General features: G+C 54.9%; 1 protein-coding gene across 1 annotated transcript; it reads left to right on the top strand.

Annotated features, from left to right (window-relative positions):
* The first annotated feature begins 124 nt into the window (after window positions 1-124).
* Window positions 125-15,376, top strand: GYS1 (glycogen synthase 1). Its single transcript, XM_077131211.1, has 16 exons — window positions 125-452; window positions 1,834-2,015; window positions 3,841-4,032; window positions 4,695-4,880; window positions 5,085-5,229; window positions 5,993-6,110; window positions 6,254-6,374; window positions 6,593-6,699; window positions 7,951-8,010; window positions 8,102-8,180; window positions 9,584-9,697; window positions 9,946-10,072; window positions 12,722-12,817; window positions 13,017-13,180; window positions 13,634-13,714; window positions 13,896-15,376. The coding sequence occupies exons 1-16, from the start codon at window positions 335-337 to the stop codon at window positions 14,214-14,216; spliced, it is 2,211 nt and encodes a 736-aa protein (XP_076987326.1). The 5' UTR covers window positions 125-334; the 3' UTR covers window positions 14,217-15,376.
* The last annotated feature ends 1,103 nt before the right edge of the window (window positions 15,377-16,479 follow it).

A 16,479-nucleotide genomic window follows, 5' to 3' on the forward strand; every position in this document is an offset into this window, starting at 1 on the left:
GGGCCGGGACGAAGCGAGCCCGAAGCTGTCCACCAATGAAGAGACGGCGACGGCCCCGCCCCCTGGACGCGGACCAATAGCGCTTGCCGGGGGGCGGGCGCCGCCTCCTGGCGGCCGGAGACTTCCACTGCAGGGCCGCCTCCGGGCTCAGTGACGCTGCGGCAGTCTCCTAGCCCAGGTCCGGGCCCTGCGGGGCGGGAGGGGGCGTGCGGTCGGGCAAAAGGAAGCTGAGCAAGTTGCAAAGCTTCCCGTCCGGCATCAGCTACCCGGTGCATTCCCCGGACACGTCTGGAGCCGCCACCTGTGGCCGCCGGAGCCCCCTCCCGCGCCGGCCATGCCTCTCTACCGCAGTTTGTCCGTGTCCTCGCTGCCAGGACTAGAGGAATGGGAGGATGAGTTCGACCTGGAGAACACGGTGCTCTTCGAGGTGGCCTGGGAGGTGGCCAACAAGGGTGAGCGCGCGAGGCGCCCCAGCCCCGGACGCCAAGGGCCGTCAGGGATGGAAGCCTGGAGCTCGGAGTCATGGGGGGGACAGGGCTCGGTGACGCGACTCTTGGGTCCTGGGCAAGGAGCCTGTGACTCCTGTGCCCTTGGGGAGGGCCTGGGGTATGTCTGCCCCCGGGGGGGAGGGGAAGGATCGCCTGCCTGTACAGAGGAAAAAAGAGGCTGGAGGCCCAGGTCCCGAGTCTTGGAAGAGAGGGGGCGGAAAGGAAAGAATCCTAAGTCCTGGAGGGCGCTCCTGACCGACCGGAGCCCCGGGTCCTGAACCCGGAATGGGGCTGGGGCTTCTGAGCACAAACCTGGAAGGGGGCTGGGGTTTCAGATTGGAGGCCCTGGGGGAGGGGACCAGGCACTGTGACAGTGGGCTTGAGGGAGAGTGGGCTGGAGATGGATCGGATGGATGATTGAGTCCTGGGAATAGGATCTGGGGAAGTGGCTTCTTGGGAAGGGTGTGGGGACCCAAATTCTTAGGTCCTAGGTACTGAAGGAACCAAGTGCCTGAGCCGTCAATTCCTAGGCGTAGGGGGGCCTGTGGGCCTTGGATACGTGCGTGCTGGGCTGAGGAGGGCCGGGAAGACCAAAGTTGGTCAGGGGCCGGGCCGTGCAATGGGAGTGGCTGGGGGACTGGCATTCTGTGTCCCGGCCTCTGAAGGCCCTGAGGTTCTGGGTTTGGAGAAGTTTGGAGCTGGAAACCTAGGAGCTAGGCCATTTTGCTCCTCAGAAGGGAGGGAGCTGGTGGGGTTTGCTTTGCTGGGTCTTGGAGGAGAAACAGACAGGGTCTCCCATCACCGGAAGGGGAGGGGTGGGCCTACAGGGAGGCATGGGCCACTGGGGCCGGGCTGTGGGAAGTGAGAGAGACCAGACTCGTGGGTCTGGGGTGGAGGCATGGGAGGGGCAGGGCCCCAGGTGCCTGGGTCTCCAGTGCTGGAGAGGAGACTGGGGGATATGTGGGGGCAGGTCAGCAGGGTCCCCAGGCGTGGGGTGGGGAGTGACAATTCAGACTTCTCTTGGGCAACTTCGGACGCTGAATTGGGCCGCAAAGAGAGGAAAAACTGAGCTCTGGTAATCCTCAGCCTTTGTCATCCTTTGGGCCCCAGCCCCCTCCTCCCTCAGACCCAGGAATCCTGAACCCCAGTCCCTCCTCCCTCAGACCTCCACCCCCTTCTTCCCCTGCCCCCTCCCCCCCTCATTTCAAAGTCTGGGCTCCCAGCTCCCTCGTCCCACTGCCCCAGGGGTCTGCCCCCCCACCCCTCCCCCGCCTCCCTGCCCCATCCCCACCCCAGGCCCCTGGACCTCTGTGGGGGCCCAGCCATCATGCTCTTGGGCCCACAGTGGGCGGCATCTACACGGTGCTGCAGACGAAGGCAAAGGTGACAGGGGATGAGTGGGGTGACAACTACTTCCTGGTGGGGCCGTACACGGAGCAGGGTGTGAGGACCCAGGTGGAGCTGCTGGAGGCCCCCACCCCGCCCCTGAAGAGGACCCTGGACTCCATGAACAGCAAAGGCTGCAAGGTGGGACACTGCCCCACCAAGGGCATGGGGGGATCCACAGAGGGAGAAGGGGGACAGGGGGACAAGGGCTAGGTGGTCCCAGGGAGTGAGGGGGGGATAGGTAGAGATACGGGATGACCCAGCACTTTCCTGGGTAGAGGAGAGAAAATATCCCTAGACACATAGGGAGATACAGGACCCCAAGAAGTTGTTGCCAGGCTCTAAGACACTGGGAGATGGACAGACAAACTGCAGGTGCAAGACAGACCTAGAGATGGAGCCAAAAGGCAAAGAGAGAGACCCAGAGAGAGAGAGAAAGAGAAGCTTGATGAACATCCAGGTGGTGTCCAGGCGAGGTGGGCTTGGGCCCAGGCAGGTATACAGGGAAAGAGGTTCTCAAGCTCCAAGGTCAAATCTGGCTTTTCCACCTCCTGGCCACGTGACCTGGGCTAATGGACATGCTAAAGGCCTCTGCCCTGGAGAATTGCTAGGAAGATGAGAGCGTTAATAAAGTAAAGTCCTTAGCACAGACTGCGTGCCAATGTCACCACGTGTGAGTGTGAGCAGTTATCTTCAGCAGCATCATCAGTTCCACAAACAGCTGAGCTTGGGGAGTCAGGTGACAGGCAGACAGAGGATGACAGATGGGTGGATGGAGTATCCCAAGAGGTGGCCTCTGGGGCAGGGCATTGGGTGGATGGACAGACTCTAGGTACAGAAGCAAGACTGCAAGATGTTTTTAGAGAAAGTCAGGCCTAGAAGGAGGGAGGAAGATGGAATACCAGGAAGAGAGCAGAAATAAACAAACTGACCCAGGGGACTCTAGCATAGGCAGATCGAGGAATTAAAGAGAGGAGGAAAGAGCCTGGAACCCCAGGGTGGGTTCTGGAGGATGAGCACAGAAAGAGGTGGCTAATGTGCAAGGAGAGGGCCATGAGGCAGCAGAGGTCTGGGAAGGAGAGATGTGTGCTTCTTTCATTCATTCACAGCCTCTGATCTGGGGGGGCTCAGACTTCAGCCAGGCCGGACCATGTCCCTAGGGGACCCCAGGGCAGCCCAGTCCCTCCCCCCAGGGCAGCTGCTTACCACGTGCTGGGGGCCTAAGAATAGCCCCCCACCAGCAAAAGGGCAGACAACAGCTGGGAGGGGGAGGAGTACCAGGGACAGGCTCCCTCCCACAGCAAGGAAGAGCCAGGTTGGAGAGGGTGTGACTCCTTGCCGGCTGGCCAGAACTGTGGCAGCAGGCCCAGCACCCAGCTGTGGTCTCGGGGAACGCAGCAGACCAGAGAAGTGTGACGAGGCAGAAATGAGGCAGTGAGGCCCCAAAATGTGGCAGTGGGTAGAAACATGCAGCCCTAGGACATGGCCAACAGGACAGGCAGTGTTAGAAATGTGGCTGCAAAATGGGCCTAGGGGCAGAGAAGAGAGGCTGCAGGTGAAAAACACATGGTGAAAGGGACAGAAACAAGGCTGCGGGTTGAAGCATTGTGGCAACCACAGCAGTAAAAGAAGCATCCAGTGAAAGGAATTTACAGCGGAAAGGAAAGGCAACAGGAGAAAGTAACATGGTCATGTGGTTATAAGTAGAAAAAGAAGGCAGGAGGCGGAAGGGTGGCAGTTATAGAGACTAAGCAATGGATGGGAAAATTTTGCAACAAAGATGGGAAGAGATTGTGATGGGAAAAACTAGCAGCAAATAGAGAAATAAGGCAGTGGGTGAGAAATTGGGAAGCGATACAGAAACAAGGCAGAGGACAGATGTGAAGCAGTGAGCACAGACACTGGTCCCGGAGACGTTTGACTGAAGCCTTTTTACGGGACCTTCTCACACCCTCCCCCCCCCCAGGTGTATTTTGGGCGCTGGCTGATTGAAGGTGGCCCCCTGGTGGTGCTCTTGGATGTGGGGGCCTCTGCCTGGGCCCTAGAGCGGTGGAAGGGGGAGCTCTGGGACACCTGCAGCATCGGGGTGCCCTGGTACGACCGCGAGGCCAATGATGCCGTCCTCTTTGGCTTCCTCGTCACCTGGTTCCTGGGTGAGGTAGGCCATGCTGCTTGTCAGAGGGCCATAGGGTGGCTGGGTGCCCCCCCCCCCCCACCGGGGCACTCTGGGAGTTGTCAGTCTCTTAATCCAAGGATTAGCTCTGCCCTTTGGGGATAGGGACACCCGGAGGCCCAGCCTTTATTGACTCACATCTTCCGAGTATAGGGATTCTTTAGCTTGGCCAGAGGCTCAGGGAGTTATAGTTCTCTGCTCTGATAGAGGCTGGATTTAAGCTCTCAGATGGGGAGCGCTGGATATTTGAGGATCCCCAGCCTATCTGAGAACCAGGAGTCCTGGTTCTGACCCACTTCTAGGTTGAAATGGGCCCAAGAAACTTCACATCCCAGGCCCTGGCATGGCTGCCCCTGGGCCATTCTGGGAGTCGCCATCCCTTTTGCCCGCGTTGGGCGCAAAAGGCCGACTTGGGGACACCACAAGTCAGTCTTTGCAACTCAGCCCTGCTGGGAACGTAGAAGGTCTTGGCCAGAGAAGAAGCCCAGCGCCCATCAGCCCTGGGGATTGCCGCCGTGGGTCCCTGCGCGTCCCAGGCATAGCGGGAGAGATGAGCTCTGCCCCTGCTTCCCCGCCCGTTCTCTCCGCAACACCCACGGAACCCCGTATATGGTCCCTGTCCCCCCCCCCCCCCCGTTGTCCCACAGTTCCTGGCGCAGAGCGAGGAGAAGCCACACGTGGTCGCGCACTTCCACGAATGGCTGGCAGGCGTAGGGCTCTGCCTGTGCCGGGCCCGGCGGCTGCCGGTGGCCACTATCTTCACCACCCACGCCACGCTGCTGGGGCGCTACCTGTGCGCGGGCGCCGTGGACTTCTACAACAACCTGGAGAACGTGAGCTGGGGCGGGGTGCGCCCGAGCCGTTCATGACAGCCTGGGGCGCCAAGGGAGCCTCTTTTCCTAGAACCCAGGAGTCCAAGTCCCCAGCCCTAAACCTCCCCAGGACCCCAGAGTCTCCACCTACCCCCTCCGTAGCCTTCCTTCCTTCCTTCCGCCTCCCGCGCCTCCTCACCTGGCTGCACGGCCCTTCCCGCCCAGTTCAACGTGGACAAGGAGGCAGGAGACCGGCAGATCTACCACCGCTACTGCATGGAACGCGCGGCTGCCCACTGCGCCCACGTCTTCACCACCGTGTCCCAGATCACGGCCATCGAGGCACAGCACCTCCTCAAGAGGACACCAGGTGGGGGCCGGGTGGGGGCCCTACCCCTGGAGTTGGTAACGATGGTGAATCGAGTGGAGAACTACAACCCCCAGAAGGCTTTGCGGTGGTGGCCCGGCTACATCCCAGAGGCTGTTGGGAGGTCTAATTTATTTGGTACTAACTTCAGAGACTGGTCTTCTGAAAGGGGTGGAGGTACAGTGGACTTTGTTCTGGAGGAAAACAGGACTGAGGCCAGCCCTGCTTCCCAGGCCGTAGCATCCATTCTCGGTGGGTGTGAGGGAAGAACGACACCTCCCAGGTCTTTGGTGGTTCAGCGCTGTTTGTTCCTGGAACTTTGCCCTAGGAACTGATGGGATTTGTAGTTTTTTCCTTGATAACGCTTTAATTTCTATGAGGAGAGGAAATGGTTAGGCCCCTGAAAGAGGCTTGAAGGTAGAGGGTGTATCCTGGAAGAAGCAGAGCTTTGGGCATGTTTAATCAGTCCCAGCTCAAGGTGGGAAAGGAGAAACAAGAGAATTGCCACTCCGGGAAGCCCCAGTGTGGATTAGGTCCCTGTCTGCTTAGCTGTCTGCAGGACCTGAGGGGAGCTGTCACTGTGCTTGTGGACATAAGCCTGTACTTATTGGGCAGGAAGGCACCTGGCTGGTGGGGCGGCAGAGCAAATTCGCAGACGGGCGAGGGAAACACAGAAGTTACTCAGGAGGGTTTTTCCTTCCTTTATCGGCTCACCCACATTGATCTAACAAAAGCATGAAACAGACACCCTTTCCCCCAATCCCAGATATTGTGACCCCAAATGGACTGAATGTGAAGAAGTTTTCCGCTATGCACGAGTTCCAGAATCTCCATGCTCAGAGCAAGGCTCGGATCCAGGAGTTTGTGCGGGGCCACTTTTATGGGTACATGGGCAAGATTCCTGGGTCCAAGGGGAGGGGTCCTGGGAGCCTGGACTCCTGGATCCAAGAGGAAGGGTCTTGGGGACTCATCCTCCTGGGTCCCTGAGTGAGACTGAGGATTGAAGAGAGCCTTGTGGCTCTTTCAGCCACCTGGACTTCAATTTGGACAAGACCTTGTACTTCTTTATCGCCGGCCGTTATGAGTTCTCCAACAAGGGGGCGGACGTCTTCCTGGAGGCCTTGGCCAGGCTCAACTATCTGCTCAGAGTAAGTCTTGGGAAAAGGAAGATGAGAGGGAGGTGCAAAGACCCAGAAGTAGGTATAGGAAGTCCGTGGCAGGGGTAATAAGAGACCCAGAAAGAAGGCCAGAGTCCCAGGGAGGACAGTAAGCGTGTCTTGTGATTCTTGGCTGGAAGGAGCACAGCAGGGTCCCCTGATGGTTTGTAGGATGGGAACCTGCCTTCCACCCCTTTCCCCTGTCCCAGGTGAATGGCAGTGAGCAGACGGTGGTCGCTTTCTTCATCATGCCAGCTAGGACCAACAACTTCAACGTGGAAACCCTCAAGGGCCAAGCCGTTCGCAAGCAGCTTTGGTTAGCAGCTCTCAGTCCAGGATCCCGGCCTGTCCCACTCCCAGCTGTGTGCTTTGGGTCCAAGTGTTTCTCCTGGAGTTTCGCTGTCATCTGTAGTGTGATAAGCCTCATGCCCGATTCCTAGTGAAAGCATTTGCTTAAGAAAGCTCCAGCTCAGGGGGCGGGAGGACAGTAAGAAATCACAAGTGGGACAAGTGTAAGCAATCACAGGCAGGACACGTGCTCAGTTGTCAGATGGGCAAGGTTCCATTCTTGCCACTGACCCTCACTGGCTTCAGGACTTAAGCAAATCACTGCCCCTCTCTGAACCTCTGTTTCCTCATCTATGAAGTCCATTCACTCATTAGCCACCAAGATAGTCACTGAACACCTACTGTGTGCCAGGAGTTATTCCACGTCCTGGGAACATAGCTGTGAAGAAGGACAATAAAATCCCTGCCTACACGGAGTCACGTCCTAGTCGGGGGAACCAGTCTGTATGCAAAATAAGCAAATTCTTTAGAAAGTGCTCTGGCCAAAAAAATTTAAAAAGCAGGATTGGAACATGAGACAGGGACATCAGGACAGGCCATGTGGAGAAAGTGCCCCTGGGCAGAGACTGAGAGGAGATGAGGGAGTGAGCCTGGTGAGTATCTGGGGAACAGCCTTTCCAGCAGAGGGAACAGCATATGCAAATGCTCCAAGGCATGTTTGAGAAACAGTGAGGAGGCCAATGTGCCTGGAGCTGAGCACCCAAACGAAATAGAGGTGGAATTGCAGCCAGAGCCACAGAAGGATTGTGAGTAGAGGAGTGACATGGGGGATCTAAACCAGCACCATTTGCTGGCTTTACTGGTGTGTGTACATGTTCCTCTCAGAACCTTATTTTCCCTTTTTCTGAAGTGGGACTTAGCATTGCCACCTCCAGGACCAGTGCAAATACTAATAATAGCTGACATTTCTGGAAGCCTCATCGGTATGCGCCAGGCACTATGCATTTTTTGCCATGATCTCATGGAGTCCTCACGGCAAACCGATGAGTTTGGCTCTATTTTTATCCCCATCGTATGGATATGGGCAAGTCACTGAAATCAGAGAGGGAAGGCCACCTGCCCCTGGCCACACAGCTGATGCAAGGCACGAGGGACCCAAGCCAGGCCAAGCCTTCCCCAGGGCCCCATTCTCCAGCCTGGAATTCCCAGTGCACAGTTTCCCTGCTTCCCGGACCCCTGACGATCAATGACAGCTGGAGCTTTGCTCTCTTCCTTTCAGGGACACGGCCAACACAGTGAAGGAGAAGTTTGGGAGGAAGCTGTACGAGTCCTTGTTGGTGTGAGTGCCCTGCCCTTAGCCCTGTCTCCTCTTGGGTCTCAATGCCTCTTGTTACCGTATTCCCAAATACACCCCTCTGCCTGCCTTGCAGGGGCAGCCTCCCAGACATGAACAAGATGCTGGACAAGGAGGATTTCACCATGATGAAACGGGCCATCTTTGCCACACAGGTATGGTTTGAGCCCCTGAGCAGAGAACCAGCAGCTCCCAGCAGTTCTGGAGATGGTCCACCATGCCAGCTCTGCCCCCAGAGACTGCTGGAAGTTCTTTATTTGGGCGGCACTTGTTGGGGGCAGGGGGTCAATTCTGAAGACTGAAGAGATTCCCCAAGTTGAGTAGAACTTTCATTCCCTGAAACCCTTAGGGCAACCTTCCTGTGGCTTGTTCTGCCACATAGACTGCTGGGAGTTGCAGTTCTTTTGGGTCCCTGGAGGTTAATGTTAGGGAATTACTGGGACCTGTGGCAGCTTTGGGCCTCATTAGGGATGGTGCCAGGAGGTCAACTAAAACACCTGGCATTCCCCAGAGAGCATCAGAAACTCCCAGCTGACCCTATTTCTCGTCCCACTGGCTGTGTCTTAGCCCTTATACCTCCCGGGAAGTTGTACCGTCTTTAGAAGGTGGGTAGCTTTAGAGAGAAGACTCTGCAGCCTCAGAGTGAGAACTACAACTCCCAGCATCCCCTAGGGCTGCATTGACACTTCACTTGCCCCAGAGGCTTCTGGGAGTTAGAGTTCTTTCATTCCCTGGGACCCAGAGACCCTGGTAGCTGTGGTCAGGGTGGATGGGGAGTGGAAACCTGAGCATCCGAGTCAACAGATATGGTGTGACTGTCTTTGGCCGAGCTATAATTTCCATTAACCTCTGTGGCAGTCCACCTCTGCGTGGATATTTCGTCCATGTGACTGCTGGGAGTTGTGACTTTGGGCCACTGGAGTCAGTAGACTGAAGGTAGGAGAACCTTTCATGAGAGAAATGATGGCCGAGTGGTTGAGAACCGCGGTTCCCAGCAGCCCCTGGGAGTGCCCATCTGCCTAATTTCATCTTGCTCCGGAGATTCCTGGGAATTGTTTCTTTGGCTCTCTCAGGGAGGGCAGGGGTATAGTGGCAGGACTGAGAGTAAAGGGAACCTGGAGGCAGAATGATCCAGGGTTGTAAGAAAACAACTCCCAGCAACCTCTGGGGCTGCTGTCACATTGGCACGGTCCACCTCATTCCCCATGAACTGCTGGGCATTGTAGTTCCTGTGCAGTGGCAGGACCAGGGGGACAAAACAAGACACCCACAGCTCCCAGCAGACCCTGGGGGCGGTTAAGGCTGAGACTCTGCCCCAAGGGAAGCTGGGAATTGTAGTTTCATTTAGGCTCTTGGGCGGTTAAGGAGGGAAAGAGAATCTGTGCAGATAGGGCGCCCAGAAGGAAATCTACCTCCCAGCAACCTCTTGGGCTTGCTGCTCTGAGGGAATTGTGGTTTCATTGGACTCCTGGGGCTCAGAGCTGTTCACTGTGGCTCATAGAGAAGTAGGGAGCCCCCTGTCCCTTATCTGAGCCCCACCTACTTGGGGCTCCTGCAGCGGCAGTCTTTTCCCCCGGTGTGCACCCACAATATGCTGGATGACTCTTCGGACCCGATCCTGACCACCATTCGCCGAATTGGCCTCTTCAATAGCAGTGCTGACAGGGTCAAGGTGAGATACTGACAAGGAGGGGTGGGAGGTGGGTGTGGGGTAGATCCTGGGCTCCTTAACCCCAAGACCCCCCTAGGTTTTACCAACAGAAGAACCCTGCCTTCTGAGGCAAACAGATTAGGGTTCAAATCTTTGCCCTGCCAACATGCTGTGTAGCTTTAGACAAGTTTCTCACCCTCTCTGGGCTCTCAGGAAGTAGATAAATAGATCAGTAAGATGCTCAGGCAGAGCCCTTGTTTTTTACCCAGGTGATTTTCCACCCGGAGTTCCTTTCCTCCACAAGCCCCCTGCTCCCCGTGGACTATGAGGAGTTTGTCCGTGGCTGCCACCTCGGGGTTTTCCCCTCCTACTACGAACCTTGGGGCTACACGCCGGGTGAGTGCAGTGGGAAAGAGGGCAGGGCTGGGGTCGCGCGGTAGCTGGGTTCTGGTCAGAGGATCCTGGGGCAAGGGACTTGACCTTTCTGAATCCCAGATGGTAGAAGTTCTACAGCTTATGTCTCTGTGACACATGGCAGCTCGTGATGTATATAACCTGAGAACTGACGTCAGTCTCGAGTTGGATGTCATGGTTCAAACGTGTTTTCTGCCCCAGTTTTCTAATGTTTTACCCCTCCCATTCTCCTTTGACCCTGCCTCCCCCTCCCCCCACACCCCACCGAGTACCCAAGTACCATCCTCTGAGCACACAGTACCCCAACGCAACTCAGCTGCGGGAATGTCTGCTTCCTTTTCTTGGCTCTTTGGCCTATAGTCTGAGTTGGAACTGATTTTCTGCACCTCTCCCTCACTTGGGGACATTTGCAATTGCTCCCAAACTCAACCCTTCTCAAACTCTGTTCAGTCTCATTACTTTCATGTGTGCATGTGTGCTGTGTTTTTTAACTCTTTATTTTGAAATGCTTTCAAACCTACAGGATAGTTAAAAAATAATAATAATAATACAAGCCCCATAGAGAGAAATCCAACACACTCCTACCCCCAGATACCCAGATCCACATATTTTAACATTTTGACACATTTGCTATATCATTCTATCTGTCTATCTATCCATCATCCATTTTCTGAATCCTTGAGTGTAGGTTGTATATATCACACTCCTTGAACACTTAACACTGCCATGTCCATTTCCTAAGAACAAGGATATTCACTTTTGTAACCGCTGTAAGAGCAGTTATCAAGTTCAACAATTTAACATTGCTGTAAAGCTTACAGTCTATATCCCCATTTTTTTTTTCATATGTCCTAATACCATCCTTTTAGCCTTTTCTCCTCCCTTGCTGGATCCTATCTAGGCTTAGTTTTGCCTTCAATTACCGTTGTCTCTTTAGTTGCCTTTTTTGATTAAGTTTTAAAGAATTTGGTATGTCCCGGGTGTGGTCTTCATTGATTACTTTCTAATACTTGAATTTTTTCTTTTGCCTGGACTATTGCTGTTTCTTTATATGTTTTATGACCTTTGGTTGAAGCCTGACCATTTTAATATTTTAATGTGATATCACTGGAATTTAAATCTGTTCCTTAAACTTGTAATCAGCCAGTGTTATGACAGAACTTTCCTTGAATGCCAGAAGTTAACAAAAAGAAGATGGGAAAAAGAAGACTTTTTCCTAGACTTTGCAGATTGACTTGTGCAGAGTGTTCTCCTTCCAGGTTTATCCAAACAATGAGTTTAGAGAATAGCTTGAGGCCAAAGCATAGGGGCCTCCCTGATGTTTTCTGTGTCTTTAGTCTTGGGCATGTGGGCATGTAGACTTTGGAATTCCCCCTTTTATAGGAATAGAAATGCCCCCTCTTTACTGAGAATAGTCTCCTTGGGGTCCCCGGCCCTGCAGTTGTGCCTTACAACCAGCACTCCCTTGACCCAGGTAACGTGGCTTGACTGCTCTCCCACATTGTTCTGTAGGGGAGTTGAGTGAGCTGTCTTCGACATGTAGGGCAGATTCTGGGATGGCGGGTCCCTCAGGTAATCACCAGACACAGTGCATGAGACATACATGCTCCCAATATGTGCAGGAGGGTCACTGTGCTTTCTTTGGAACTGGAACCAGGGATCTGCACTGGGAAGCCACTGAGAAGTTGGAGAGGAGGGGCCAGCCAGGGAGTCAGATCCTACCACTTCTAAATGGCCTTTTTCTTAATTCGGCACTGGCCCTGTTACTGCAGCCCTTTAACTGTTTCCTGGAGTTTTTAAAAAAAGATGTTTCTGCCAGTTCTTGCTGGTTGTTCAAAGCTTCTGTAGGGTTAGGAATCCTAAAGTGTCTCACTACGCCATCTAGAATGGGGCAGGGCCCACATTCCTGTCTCTTTAAAGTTAAATAAAATACATTTGCTGTTGTATTTCTTAATTTATCAGCGGTTTAACAAGCCTCTTAAACTGTGCTTGTATGATAATTAGGAATTTTACCAGGTTCCTTTTCCTTTTGGTTACAGGGGTGCATAGGTTTTCAATAGTCTGTCCCAATAAGCCCATCGTTAATTAGCATCTGGCTTTGCAGCTTTTAGAACATGATATAAGAATTTTAAGAAACTATTTGAACCATTTCTCAGCATAGTTCCAGGAAATAAAATGAGTCATAATAGGTGGTCTGTATACAATAATAATAATGAGAGACCTTTTCTTACTTTCTCTCAAAAAAATTTATAAAGCTATGATCAAAACAGAATGGTTCTGAGGCAGGGGGTGGGGAAACGATTTAGTAGAATGATGCAAATTGGCCTAGATTAAGCGCTCAGTAAATTACTGTCATTCTTATTATCTGGACTTGGGCTCATCGGGAGGTCTTGGGCAAGTGAATTTCCCTTCTCTGGGCCTCTTATCTCCCCCTGTGGAAAACAAGGGGGAAAAAACAGTCTACACCCCAATGTGGTTGTGGGGACCCGAGACCAAGGCTGGTCTCATTGCCCAGCATCGCGCCCGGCACTTCGTGAGTTCGTCAGGAGAGGGCGCTGCTGAGGTTGCACTGCGATTAGCAAGTAGGGGAGCCGGAAAGGCTAATTGAGCTTTTCTCCTCCCTCCCTGCAGCCGAGTGCACAGTCATGGGCATCCCCAGTATCTCCACCAACCTCTCCGGCTTCGGCTGCTTCATGGAGGAGCACATCGCAGACCCTTCGGCGTACGGTCAGTGCCCATACCCCCGAGGGCTGGGGAAAGGGACTAAGAGCCAGGACTCCTTGACCCTGGGGCAGAGTGGACTCGTGGGTCCCTGGGGCAGGAGAGGACAAGGGACCGGACTCTTGGGTCCCTGGAGGAAGAGGTGCCCTGGTGCCAGCGAGTCCCCCCGGCCGCTTTTCCTGAGCCTCGGTCCTTGTCCCCGCAGGCATCTATATTCTGGACCGGCGCTTCCGCAGCCTGGACGACTCCTGCTCGCAGCTCACCTCCTTCCTCTACAGCTTCTGCCAGCAGAGCCGGCGGCAGCGCATCATCCAGCGGAATCGCACGGAGCGCCTCTCCGACCTGCTAGACTGGAAATACCTGGGCCGGGTAAGACACACACCACCCCACCCCACCCCACCCCACCCCACCCCACCCCCACCCCCCCGTCCTTAGCCTGCATCTTCAGGAAGCTGGCGCGGGGGGTGGGGGTGGTGGGAGAGAGGGGACACGGTCTCCTGCTTGTACCAGTTACTCTCCCTTTAAGAAATCCGGGGCGAATTTCTTGGTGGAGAGTTCGTGTCATTTGCATAGGAGTGTGGCCAAAGAGGTGCTCGCCTGAGAATTCCGCCCTGTTAATGGGGCGCGGCTGGGTAGGCCTGGTTGCTGCTCTGCTTATCTACATAAGGGGTGGGGCCGAAAGCCGATTAATTTGCATAAAGCCCGATTCCACTGCGATCCAGAGCAGGCTCTGCAGCCAGGAAGGTGCGACCAGGACCCTACCCCCTCATCCGCTCGGGGACTCCCGCGCCACTAACGTCCCCTTCCCTCCTCTCCCCAAAGTACTACATGTCCGCGCGCCACATGGCGCTGGCCAAGGCCTTTCCGGACCACTTCACCTACGAGCCCCACGAGGCGGACGCGGTGAGTGGCCCCACTGTCTCCGGGGTGCGGGGAGGTGGAGGGCTGGGGTGGGAGGGCTTCCCCCCCATCCCCCCCAAGACTTGGCGGGCGTGGGGCGCGCCACATCGAGGATGGCCGGACTGTGGGGTACCCGCGGCCCACACGCTGCGCTTTGTGCCCCCCCGCCCCCCCCCGTTCACAGGCCCAGGGCTACCGCTACCCGCGCCCCGCCTCGGTGCCGCCGTCGCCTTCGCTGTCGCGACACTCGAGTCCCCACCAGAGCGAGGACGAGGAGGAACCCCGGGACGGGCCGCCGGACGATGGCGAGCGCTACGATGAGGATGAGGAGGCCGCCAAGGACCGGCGCAACATCCGCGCCCCGGAGTGGTCGCGCCGCGCCTCCAGTGCCTCTTCCAGCGGCGGGAGCAAGCGCGGCTCGGTGGACACAGCGCCCTCCAGCTCGCTCAGCACCCCCAGCGAGCCTCTCAGCCCCGCCAGCTCCCTGGGAGAGGAGCGCAACTAAGTCTCTTGCTCTACACACCCTCCCCCCACCCCAGCCCCGGCTTCCCTCCTTCCGAGGGTGGATGAGGGTGGATGCCGTTGGTGCTGTACCTAAATCTCACTCCAGACCCCAACCCTCTATGGGGTCCACAGCCCCACTCCACTGCCAAACACTCCAGCACCCCCTGCGCAGAGCGTGACTCCCCACACTCCAGAATCCGTAATGTGGTGCCTTTCTCTGGTTCCAGAATGTATATCCTGTGCCCTGGAGCACTTCCCCTGCCCCCACCCCTGGGCCTGTTCCAGGTCCCAGAGGCCAGGAATCTGCCATTGCCCTGCAGTGCCAGAGGTTTCCAGAAAGCCAGCCTGCTGCCTTCCAAGCTGGGGCTTCTAGAGCCCTTTTGTGGCTAACAAATTCTAGACTCTGTAGAACCTACCATACCCTAGCCTGGCCTGGGAGTCTGGCATCCCCATGGTGTCTCTTCTAATAGGATCATCATGTCCAGAGCTGGGACATTTTCAGGGACTTAACATACCTGGAAGCAGATCCTCCATGTCAACCCCACAACTCAGGCTCCAAAACAGGGCGTGTGTTTACTCTGGTCTGCCCCACCTGGACTGTCCAGCTTTGCCTGGAGGATTCTGTTGGGTCCAGTGCCCACCCAGCTCCCATTGGCCCCTCACACTTTGGCCAAGTAGGGAGTGGCAGAACCATTTAGCTCCTTTTTCCTGCTGGAAAATGCTCAGGACCCCTTTCTGGCCTTTTCTGGACCAGATCCTTCTCTTCCTTCCCTGAGTCTGAGCTCTCCCCAAGTTTCCAGACTGTTTCTGTATCCTCTGGAAAATGTCCCTGCAGAGGACAGAACTGGCTTGTCTTTTCTGAGCAGCTCAGCCCACCGTGAAACCACTGAGCTCTAAACCCCCCTCCTGAGTCTAGAACCTTACCACTGTGCTCTGTCCTGATTCCCTTTCCCCTAATCTAAAATTGATCCCACTAGGTTCTAGAAGCCCCACATTTACCTCAAGGTTCTTCCTCCAGCTGTGTCCTCCCCCAGTTTTGCTGAGGGGCTCCTCCTGTGAGCTGATACACTGCTTGGTTTGCAGTTTGGGGGAGGGGGAGGAAGAAAAGTTGTGATTGGAGTGTGTCCAGAGATAAAAAAAATATATATATATACATCTATATTTAAGGATCCCAGGTCTTGTCCGGCCTTTCTACAGGCCCCTTCTCTAAGATTTAGATCCTCTACCCCTCTTCCTCTTGCCCCAAGGTAGGATGAGATGGTGCCTTATCTCATCTGGCTATCTGGGAGAGACTTGGATTGCTGTTCCCAGTTCCAATCCTCTTTCAAGGAAGGCCTCTAGAGGTTAGGCTTGCTTGTTGGGACGTGGAAGTGACAGACATCTGGCTCAACGGGATCAAGCTCTCTTGGGCAAAAAGGGGCTTGTGTTGCTGGAAGAAGCCATAGAGCCAGTTCAATTCCTCAATAGCAATAGCCATATGCAAGCGCTCCACAGCCACTGTGCCTAGCAGCACAGATGTAGACCTTTTCCAACCTTTTTTTCCCTTCATAGTTCAGTCTTCCTCAGGCCACACATGCATGTCTGCGAGCATTCTCACCACTGAGGGAATCAGGAAGCTCCAATGGGTGGGTTTTAGATCTTGTGTGATCACCCCCCACCCCCCAATCACATGGGCTGCCACCAGAAGGCAAGGACAGCAGCAGGACATAGTGCTGGGCAAACAGGTCTCTAGCAGCCACTTCCCTGATTTCTTCTACCAAAAGCGGAAGGCCTGGCAGGTCAGAGCTGACACAGCAGTCTTGTAGGTTGTACCTAGAAGATGCTGTATCAAGCATCTTCATTTCTCATTTGGAGATTTTGGACAGTAGTTTCACATCCCAGTTTTGTACTGAGCCCCCAGACTCCTGCTCAGCACTTCTAGTTTGTTCTTTGCTTTGAGAATGCCAACGTTCAAAATACCCCACCCCCACCCTTGGAGCTGGTCTGGTCCCTGGTTGCCTTGAGCAGGGCAGTTCACACAGTAACAACCTCAAAAGTGCCCATATAATGGTGCTAGTAACCTCCCAGGATTGAGCCAGAAAGTTATCTCTAGGCTTGGCACAGGACCTGCCCCATTGTTACTTTTCTGATTACTATTATACTGTATAAGAAACTGTCTGGGCCTGCCTCCTGCTACCCACTAAATTCAACCTATAACAGGAGAGGGTCAATCCCTTAGAACAAAGCCCTATGGGGATAGACTGCAACTAATTTCCCACACACCG

The sequence above is a fragment of the Tamandua tetradactyla genome, chromosome 16 (genome assembly GCF_023851605.1).
Source record: "Tamandua tetradactyla isolate mTamTet1 chromosome 16, mTamTet1.pri, whole genome shotgun sequence".
NCBI lineage: Eukaryota > Metazoa > Chordata > Mammalia > Pilosa > Myrmecophagidae > Tamandua > Tamandua tetradactyla.

Excerpts from the sequence above, each read along its gene's own strand:
- GYS1 (XM_077131211.1), top strand. The coding sequence starts at position 335 with ATGCCTCTCTACCGCAGTTTGTCCGTGTCCTCGCTGCCAGGACTAGAG. Across the intron at positions 4,033-4,694 it reads TCACCTGGTTCCTGGGTGAG|TTCCTGGCGCAGAGCGAGGA; the intron begins GTAGGCCATGCT and ends GTTGTCCCACAG. Across the intron at positions 5,230-5,992 it reads CCTCCTCAAGAGGACACCAG|ATATTGTGACCCCAAATGGA; the intron begins GTGGGGGCCGGG and ends CCCCAATCCCAG.